Genomic DNA, 10,169 nt, shown 5'->3' with positions numbered 1-10,169 from the left:
ATTGTGCTTTTTCTTACAAAGTGTTTTCCAGAATTTTACCCGCAGCTTTTCACATCCCCTGCCGTCGGCTACCAATAAAAATAGTAAAATGTGGTAAAATAACTCAGGAATACCATTTCAATCCATTCAAGATTTTTATTCTCAGAAAATCAGAAATACAGTTTTAAAAAGTCATGCTTCTGTTTTGATTTAAATTACAAATTAGGAGGTTCAGTCAAAAAAGACAAACAAACATTTATTAGTTTTTCATATTCACAAATTAGTATAAACAAATCTAAAAAGATTTCTAAAAGAAAACTATAAATATTTAAATTCATTACGTGTCCAGTCTTCGTTTCTTCATCATCTGGCTGTGTCTGTATGGGCTCTGTGGTTCACCTTCAACAATTACATTTACAAAATCATTAAAGGGGTCATATGATGCGATTTCAAGTTTTCCTTTCTCTTTGGAGTGTTACAAGCTGATTGTGCATAGATAAGATCCCTGAAATTGCAAAGACTAAAGTCTCAAAACCAAAGAGATATTCTTTATCAAAGTTAAGACTCTGCCACACCCCCCTAAAACGGCTCGTTCTAACACGCCCCCACATATCTACCTCACTATGTGGAAATATTAGCATAATGCCGCCCAAATGTGCACGCAAAGAAAGAAGGCGTGGTTTCAGTAACCGCAGTTAGTGTTGAAGCAGCATGTCAGGGAGACGCTGTGTTTCTAGGCGAAAGCAAAAGCACTTTACTTGGCCTTCCGAAAGTAGATGCATTTAGGAATCTTACTTACAACAGAACAGCAATGCATTTTATGGACGACCGTTTCGTGAACCTAGGAGAGGAGGTAATTCTGACTTTGCTATGACAATCTGGCGCCTCTGAATCAGCTACTGTTTTGTTATTAGCTAAAGTGCGTGCGTGCGCGCGTGTGTGTGTGTGAGAGAGAGAGACAGGGTCACAGTGGAGTCAGCTGTCTTAACCGTGGCTTGTGTACTGCAAACACATACCAGCTTCATCACTGTGTCTGTCACGCGACTCTGTTCCCCTTTCGGGCTCTGTCTTTACATTTATTTTGAAAGATGAAGCTCGAGATTATGGTAAGGGGCGTTACATTTCCGACAAGTGCTTGCGGTGTTCGGCCAATCACAATGCACTGGGTCAGCTGGCCAATCAGAGCAGACTGCGCTTGTCAGAAGGAGGGACTTTGTAGAAAACAAAGCGTTTGAGAGAGGCGGGGCATAGAGGACCTACAATAATGTACAGTATTTGAAAAATAATGTGTTTTTTGAACATTAAAGCATGTCAACATATTCTGTTACACCAAATAATGATCTTTAAAAAAGCATCATATGACCCCTTTAACATAGGTCCATATTAAAAAGAAGCAAAAGTTATTTTCTCTTAATGAACAAGCAAAGTCAACAAGCACAGGCTTGTTACGAATTGTGGGCCACAGGCTGCCAGCTCAGAGGGTGTTAGGTCCCTGGCTATTTATATTAATGGGGACGTGGTATGTTTGCATGAGTGAAGAGGCAAAACCAGAACTGGGCATATACATACTTGCCTAATTGCAAAGTTTTTTTTTTTTTTTAAATGAGCATGTATTTATTCTGCAAACATGTCAGACTGTACCTGCTCCTGCTGTAGTTCTCATGTCTGAGGATCTGTACTGGCCATATCCTCCCTGGCCTTGAGGAACAACATGGCCCTGAGGTTGAGCTGGTGGTCTCAGGTACTGGGCTCTCTGTGGGGTCTTGCTGCGCGTCATCATCTTGTGTTGGCTCGGTGTCGTGGGACAGGGAGGTTCTGTGGAGCCTGTTGCGGGATCGCCGAGCATATCGATGCCGTCCAGAGTGAAGTCCCATAATTCCGGGTCATCTAAGGAGAAGTGAGAAATGTTTCTATATTTCACCTTATTGCCTTTTCCTGTATTAAAACCTGAGCCACCAAAAGTCTTTCCACCAGATTAGTGAGACCTATCAAATGGAGAAAATATGAAAATTCTGTCATTTACTAATTCTTGTCATTTTAAAAGACAAAACGAGAAATTCATAAACACTGGCCATGCTTTATGGAATCGCAATGAAAGAGGACTGGCGTTTAAGCTTCAAAAAATGTTTGGAATTACAGAATTTTAATTTTGCTTAATATATCTTTAAAGCAGGGTTTTCAAACTTTGATGCCCCAAATATGACGATTCCCTTGCAAACCACCCTCAAAAATATAAACGCAGTCAAATATTTTTAATATGTATAAATAAATATAAATTTTATAAAGACGATGTAGTTTGCCAATTGAATATGTATACTATAAGTATATTATATAAGTATAACTTCTATAAATACTATACTAAAGCCAAAACAAAATATCAGAAAATTTATCTTTTTTTTATTATTTAAACTATTTTTCATCTTTATTTCCTACTGTAAAAACTGGTTGTCAGAATATATCACAGATAAAATTATGATTTCTGACCAGTGAAACCCAAACAATATCAGTACATTCTGTAACTGCTGAAAAACCATTGTTACCATTGCCACTGGCAGCCATAAAAATGTCTTCAAAACAAAAAAAATCTAAAAAAATTTAATATTTTTCATGAACACCCTAGGACAGTGGTTTCCAACCAGGGGACAGGACCCACTAGGTGCCCTCAGGATGACTCTTAAAATGACTTAAAGGAATACAGTATATAATAATACAAAATAAAAGAATCATTTTTTCCTCTAAATAAATCTGTTTGTTTCCCAGTTTCTGTTTATAAAAAATAAATAAAAATAAGCAGCATGGTTATTAACAATAGCAGAAATAATAGGTGGAAATATTTACTATACATGGTGGGGCTTTTGTAAAAAATTATGTTGGAAATGGAGGGCCACTGAGTCAAAAGGTTTGAGAACCACTGTCCCAACAGCCCCCTAGATCCCAGTTTGAAAAGTCCTGCTTTAAATCAGCCAGTATTTACCATCACTGTCACTGCTGATAATTTATATGTTCCCAGTGCACATGTACCATGACCACACCTTTCTTTAAAATAGTCCTTACCAGCCAGATACTCCTCCTGCTTAGTTGTCACCAGGTGTCCGTTTGGTGTACTGTGGTTAACAGGACCTACAGCCTGTCCTAAAACGATAAACCCACCGATGGAGAGCGCTACACACCTGACACTCCTGCAGGCAAAGGCTTGAATCTTTTATACTCGTTGCTAAAACATGAACCCTTAAATTTTCCATCACACCTTGCTTAGACGGTAGCGGCTCAGCGGAAGCGTTGGACTGCTGGCTTTTCTGCTCCTGTAGCAGCTTCTTAGCCTCCATTTCCTGTCTGAACTTTTGCTGCAGCTGCTGCTGTCTCAGCTTCCTCTGCTGCTTGGAGTCCAGTGGAGGATCGGACGAGGACAGGTCAGCCATGTCAGCTGCTGACCTAAGAAGCAGATTTATCATAAGTGCAGCTGGCTAGTGTTGTAGTTGAAGTTAGCACCAAATAAACTCACCTTGAGGTGTTGCTGGGCCTGTTTTCAGAGTCCTGGTGAGCTGATGTGTTGCCAGAATGTGCTGCCGTGTTTGTCAATGAAGTCCTGGATCCAGTGCGGCTCTCATGACCTCCTCGTACAGGGTGACTTCCTATCCGCTCTGAGGGGATGTTGGCTGGTTCCGCCAGTTTGATAAATTCCCTGCTGTTGGCTCGGGCCAGGCTGTCGAACCTGGCCTTCTCCACGGACGGCTCGCTATCACTGCGTTTGGTTTTGTCCAGGTCTAATGGAGGAGGTGGCTGAGATAACGGAATATACACCATATCTCAGGTACGGAAATTAAGAAATGTATTTAAACAAGTCAGAGTATCAACAAATTTGGCCCAAATGTTGACAGGATTACTTCTTACCTGCTTTGGTATTTTATTGATGGCTATGAGATACTCCTTATTCAGAATGCAATTTCCAAGTGCATTTCCAAAACACCTTATAAAATTGAAATAACAATTATATTAAAATTCAATAATAGCTATTATAGAAGGCATAGTGTATAGTCAGCTAATCTTTATCTCAAAATTAATCTTGACAGGGTGATCAGGAGCCTGATGTGATGTAGAAAGGTCTTGTATTATATCAAAGGGATTTTTTGCAGTAATAACTAGTTGACTATATATTATCCCGCTTATTATATGGCAGTGTTTCCCCTAGGTTTACGGCTTTTTAAAACGTTTTTTTAGAACCGTGCTTCACTGAAAGATACGCATGACAATCGCAGCTTCTGTCGAATCGCAATCTCGATTCCATTTCGATTTATCGTGCAGCCCTACCCTGGGCCTGGAATGTGAATTTTACCAGGGGAACCCCACCAAAATACGTGCATTTTACCCCCCAACATGATGTTTACCGGGGGACCCCTCTCGAAATGCCATTGAGCTAGTTTTGAGTAGAAATTGGGTGGGTTTTGTTGTGAAAACCTGGCAACCCTGTGCTCAAGAAACATTTCTTACTAGTATCAGTATTTATTGGAAATTTTACTAAAAACAAAAAGCCCTGACCACAGAATGCCACAACTGACCAATCAGAATCAAGTATACATAGCAGCAGAAATAATTACTTGAGTGCTCTTTTCAGTCCATCTGTGACGGCTTCTTTTCTTGCTTTTTCCAGTGACAGAGCTTTAGATTTGAGGCCTTCACTCACCCCATATCCTACATCCTCATGGTACGAGCCATCCTGTGGAGAAGACACTGAAGAAATGGTATGCTCCTCACAATGCTGTCTGTCTTGTCGAGAAGAGCTCTTACCTTTAACTGAACCTTCACAAAGGCACTGACTCCAACATAAAACTTCCCATTGATCAGGTCCACAAAGTCTGTAACACAAGATTGACCAGTCTCTTTAAAAATAAGCAACAAACCCTAAACTAATCCTGAAACCTGATGTGAATGCAACATTAAAGGGAATGTTTGAGAATGTGCATGTTGTTATAAATACGGTGTCCTTACCAACATTTTGTTGAGATATTGAGTGCGACCATCCATTATAACCAAACATTTCATTGGCCAGACTTATAACTTTGTGACCTTCAATATAGCACACCTGCAAAAAAAAAAAAAAAAAGACAAAAGGTCTAATAATATGAATAACAGCAAGATAATCAACTTTATATTAGATCAGCAAGGCTAAATAATATTGATAAGTGTACATTAAGTGCATTAATTCTCACCTTTTGCCCTCCTCCAGCCGGTCTGGTGCTGATATATTCAGGTCCGAGTTTCTGCCGTAGAGCATTCTGGACTGCCTGATACTCCTCTGCAGTGTATGCATACTACAACAGACAATAAGCACTAAGAAATAACTCTGGATATATTACTATATTAGTACATTATAAACCGTGTGTTTCTGTAGCTATTAACATAGTATCAAAATGACCGACACACATGTCCCCAAAACACATACCTGCCCAAAACACGTGTGGGTTGTAAGAGGTTTCCTCTCCTCTTGCCTCCCACAGTGATCCATGTGTTTTCTGATCGCTCAAAAGCCGTCAATATTCTCTTTTAAACGATGCTGAATGCGTATAATGTGAGTGGAGATCGCTGAAATGTAACAACAGGAAGTCTGACACAACATTACGCGCTAACTTACGCCCATAGCGAGTTACCACTTACCCCGCTCTCTGTTGAGCAGACAAACTGGACTGGTGAGCGTTCAGTCAAAGTTACTATAGCAACGTTCTGATATAAAAATCGAATTCCGAGCAGCAGAATTCTATGGTCTTGAAGAACGTTTGTATATTCCCGCGTTAGAACGTTTACGCCGCCCCGCCCATTCACTCGTGCGTACTACGTCATAAAGACTGAGATATCCAGTGTGTGTGTAGAGTTAAGAATCTCCCTTTTTATGGTGAATAAAAAAAAATCACCATATATGTTTTATAAATGCATGTTATAGAATTTATTGTGAACAATTCTTCCGTGCACATGTTTCATTTAAAAAAATCTAGTCATGTTTAATCAAAATGCCATAACTGTTTTCTGTTGGTAAAAACAACAGATAAATAGAACTCTCTGGTGATATATACAGGATTTCTCCAATCATTTAATCGTCTTAAACTCCGCCCCTTCATGTTTATGTTCACCTGTCACCATTTTGAAAGCAACGCACACTTCTCAACATCCAATCAACTACCGATGCATAGAAACAAGTCCCCACCCTACTTTTTTACCCTCCATATTCCGATATTCCTTTCCGATATTCGATCATCAGTTACACTCTAATGTAACTTCAATTTAATCGTGACTATAAAAAGATTTGTTCAAAGATTTCTTCAGTGGAAATTTCTTGTCAGTTGCTGCATTGTGCCAACAGGGGGCGACAAATAAAGTATTTTTGTACAATAATAATAATAATTATTATTGTTGTTCATTTATATTTTTAAAACACAAATTCTGTGACGAATTATCATTCAGTTTTGGCCTGCAAATTAATGTCATGACTAAAAAGCTCAATTTAATTTAAGTCCGGTTTATCTGAATTCTGCTCCGCCTCTTTAAGATAAACCGCTGGTGTGCTAAATTATATCCCTGTCACGGTCAACTCAGCAGGGATTATCTAAATCTAAATTAGGGATCCAAATAAAGATTGCCGCCCTGTTATTGGATTGAATATGGATTTCATTAGCCTATATATGGCTTCCTGCTGAGCTTGAACATTGAGCTCATAAAGCGAAACGGAAACATCATTTGCTTTACTAAAATATTATCATATCAAGCATTAATTTCATTTAGTCTCAAGCACATCTCAACCCCTCGCACAATGGCGCGCGTGCACGTGTTGGGGCGTGAACGCGCCACAGTCTGGACTGGCGTCTGGTCAGACAGTCTGCGACTCGTGAAGCAAATAGGAGGGGCAAGTATTGGGGATGCCACAGGAATGATCCATTAACCCCGCACAGCCCACATCCGCATTTATGGATTAGTTTCTCCTGAAGTGAAAGCCGTCATATTTATTGTTTTCGTCATCACTGAAGTTACTTAAATATCCCCACTTTGCACGCGGAGCACATGACGGTGAGTGGAAACATTGTTACGATGCACTACTGTTTGTGTGGAGTGTTAGAGCCGGGAGTTTTATGTTAAACTGCGTTTTCCCCCCTGGATGAATGGTGCATTGTTGCGCTGTTTGTAAATAACAATCGTGCCATGATCACCGTAAGGTACATTGAGTACCCAGTGCGTCAATCCCGCCATGAATAACTTACAGCTAGTGATGGAACATGTAACCAACAGAAAATGATGCATTGAAACACGGCCAGCTGGGTTGCTTGATTCGTATCGCGTTTTAATAGAACAGTCAAGCGAGATTTGTTAGTCCAGAATGTGAAGTGATGCCCTTCCTCTCAAACAGGCTTCTCAGGTTTACCCAGACGTCGTCGTTTTAACTGTCTGCACTTTGGAGAGGGAAATACACTCCTCCTGCTCCTCTAACACAGCGTGGCTCGTGTCCTGGCACGTTCAGTGAACAAAGGGAAACTGACATGACGCTTCAGGGAAAGTGGAACATAAAGCAAAGTCACATATTATTTAGGTCGAGGCTGTTGAGATGCGTTTGTGTGTGTGTGTTTTTTTTCTTTCTTTTTTTTTTTCTTTTCAAAGAGGCCATAAAAAGCTCTTACGGCCGCGTGAGCAAATGATGACAGACTGATGCAAGACAAGTCTTTTGTTGTAGTAGCCTATTTCTTTTGGAAGCTTCCCAGATGGTCCAGTAGGAGGCGCGGGATGAATTGTGTTGCTGAGGAACACATGGAGAATGAATAACGTAAACAAGCACATCGATCTTTGCTTTAACAGCAGCCGAAATGAATCAAATTTGGGGAATCTTCAAAAGAGTAATGGTTAAAAAAAGATTTTTTTTTTACTGTAGTTCGCTTGTAACATGGCCTCATAATCGAGACTGATTACCAAATGCTTGCATCAGGGAGTTGTGAAATTTAAAGGGATAGTTCACTTAAAATTGAAAATTCTGTTGTCATTACACACCCTCATGTCGTTCCAAACCAGGGGTGTGTTTCCCCAAAGCATCCTTAGCTAACTATTGTGGTAAGTTCCATTGATTGAACCCTATTTGTAACCATAGTTGCTTTTGGGAAATGCACCCCTGTATGAGATAAAATTAGATTTTTTTTAAGTCCATGCTGGTCGCTCTTTTCTTTGCAATTACAATGAATGGAGACTTGATCTTCAAAATGAATTTGAGAACCGGATCAGTTCGATTTGAGAACAAATCATTCAGATGGATCAACCGATTCTTTGTAACGAAAATAAAGGCTAGTTAAAGGGATACTTCACCCGAAAATGACACTTTTTTTGTCATCATTTGCTCACCCTCAAGTTTTTCCAAACTTGTATTATTTTCTTTCTGTATTTTGAAGAATGATATTTTGAGGAATGTTGTTAAACCAAAATTTGACAGTAGCTATTCACTTCCATTGTATGGAAAAATACTCGTAAGACCTTTGTTCATCTTCAGAACACAAATTAAGTTATTTTTTATGAAATCCGAGAGCTTTCTGACCCTGCATAGACAGCCAGGCAACTGATTCGTTCAAGGCCCAGAAAGGTAGTAAGGACATCATTAAAATAGTCCATGTGACATCAGTGATTCAACCTTAATTTTATGAAGCCACGAGAATATTTTTGTGCGCAAAGAAAACAAAAATAATGACTTTATTCAACAATATTTTCTCTTCCGTGTCAGTCTTCAATGAGCGCTCACGAGAGTACCACGTGTGTTGTGGTGCTGCTGACGCAGGAGCCGGCGTTCTAACATAAAACCCGGATGCGCTGCGCTTTGTTTACAAGCAGAGGAAGACACACGCTGTACGTAAAACAGTCTTCGTAAACATGTCTGAAGATTTTGACAGAGGATGACTTACAATTTTTTGACCAGCCTTACTTATTCGAACCAGAATATACAGATGAAGAGAGATGGACGTTCTACGTCAGAATATGCATAAAAAAAATATTCTTGTAGCTTCATTAAATTTCGGTTGAACCACTGATGCCACGTGTGTTGTGGTGCTGCTGACGCAGGAGCCGGCGTTCTAACATAAAACCCGGATGCGCTGTGCTTTGTTTACAAGCAGAGGAAGACGCACGCTGTACGTAAAACAGTCTTCGTAAACATGTCCGAAGATTTTGACAGAGGATGACTTACAATTTTTTGCCCAGCCTTACTTATTCGAACCAGAATATACAGATGAAGAGAGATGGACGTTCTACGTCAGAATATGCATAAAAAAAATATTCTTGTAGCTTCATAAAATTTCGGTTGAACCACTGATGTCACATGGACTATTTTAACGATGTCCTTACTACCGTTCTGGGTCTTGAACGTGTCAGTTGTGTTGCTGTCTATGCAGGGTCAGAAAGCTCTCGGATATCATCACAAATAACTTAATTTGTGTGCCGAAGATGAACAAGGTCTTACAGGTTTGGAACAACGAGGGTGAGTAATTAATGCAGAATTTTCATTTTTGGTGATCTAATTCCTTAAAGATGCATTCATGAGTTATGCGGGAGCAGCCACCACAACACGCTCTCATTTTGTCTCTTTCTTCGTCCATTTGTGTTATCAGAAGGACCAGAGATGTTCTGAATGAAAGAAGGATCTGGCAGCCTTTCGATAACAATGCTGGAGAACTTGAGCGGAGCCCACATTGATCGACCCGCCCCTAGATCATCTACATTCAGCTTCTCTGCTCTGTTTGCTCTGCCACACCACCTTCACATGGATGGGAGCAGTCATCCATTCCGGAGGTAAAACTGATGCTGTGAACAGAACTATTAACACACTCACATCCTGTTATTCATACTCATATCCTCTTATTTGTTTGTGATGTCCTTTGTTTTCCTGTATACTCTAAATAAGCCATATTCCAAAATGTTCTCACAATGTGTGACATTCCTCAATTTACCACCTGCTGAGGGAGTCACTTTGTGTATATTTCTTTAGTATCAGTATGATGCCACAGGAGATTACTTAGTTCCAAGTATCAAAATGGGTTAATCAATATTAATGTAAATTCAATGAGTCAGACAGGGCCAGTGAGAAATGGATCCAAATTTTCCAGACTAAAATCAATAGAGTACAGTCACCAGTGCAGTTTGTAATATTTATTTTTCATACTTTTATAAAAGTTTATATA

The 10,169-nt window shown here is 39.7% G+C and overlaps 2 protein-coding genes across 6 annotated transcripts in view; one reads left to right on the top strand and one right to left on the bottom strand.

The window, feature by feature from the left end:
- Positions 1-193: 193 nt before the first annotated feature.
- On the bottom strand, positions 194-5,846 carry LOC107753587 (DNA repair protein RAD52 homolog). 4 transcript variants are annotated; one of them, XM_016569778.1, is made up of 12 exons: positions 5,632-5,846; positions 5,420-5,559; positions 5,187-5,288; positions 4,966-5,059; positions 4,765-4,832; positions 4,575-4,693; positions 3,871-3,946; positions 3,482-3,759; positions 3,227-3,411; positions 3,034-3,111; positions 1,621-1,866; positions 195-378 (listed from the first exon to the last, which is right to left on the bottom strand). In XM_016569778.1, the coding sequence occupies exons 2-12, from the start codon at positions 5,480-5,482 to the stop codon at positions 317-319; spliced, it is 1,371 nt and encodes a 456-aa protein (XP_016425264.1). In that variant the 5' UTR covers positions 5,483-5,559; positions 5,632-5,846; the 3' UTR covers positions 195-316. The 4 variants fall into 4 exon arrangements, with proteins under 4 accessions (XP_016425267.1, XP_016425264.1, XP_016425266.1 ...); XM_016569780.1 differs by having other exon boundaries at positions 5,420-5,530; XM_016569781.1 differs by lacking the exon at positions 3,034-3,111 and having other exon boundaries at positions 194-378.
- A 699-nt stretch (positions 5,847-6,545) lies between these two features.
- LOC107753583 (proline-rich protein 5-like) overlaps positions 6,546-10,169 on the top strand; it is a 10,164-nt gene continuing 6,540 nt past the window's right edge. Inside the window, exons 1-2 of one of the 2 annotated variants that reach the window (XM_016569767.1) lie at positions 6,546-7,032; positions 9,600-9,780. In XM_016569767.1, coding sequence (XP_016425253.1) covers positions 9,620-9,780 — 161 coding nt within the window. In that variant the 5' untranslated portion in view covers positions 6,546-7,032; positions 9,600-9,619. Of the gene's footprint in view, positions 7,033-7,104; positions 7,781-9,599; positions 9,781-10,169 lie in introns of those variants that run through there. The other variant, XM_016569768.1, reaches the window with a different exon arrangement.

The sequence above is a fragment of the Sinocyclocheilus rhinocerous genome, unplaced genomic scaffold (genome assembly GCF_001515625.1).
Source record: "Sinocyclocheilus rhinocerous isolate Xijiao unplaced genomic scaffold, SAMN03320098_v1.1 scaffold200, whole genome shotgun sequence".
Taxonomy (NCBI): Eukaryota; Metazoa; Chordata; class Actinopteri; order Cypriniformes; family Cyprinidae; genus Sinocyclocheilus; species Sinocyclocheilus rhinocerous.
Note: the sequence above shows the minus strand (reverse complement) of the source record. Positions and strands in the feature narration are given on the sequence as shown.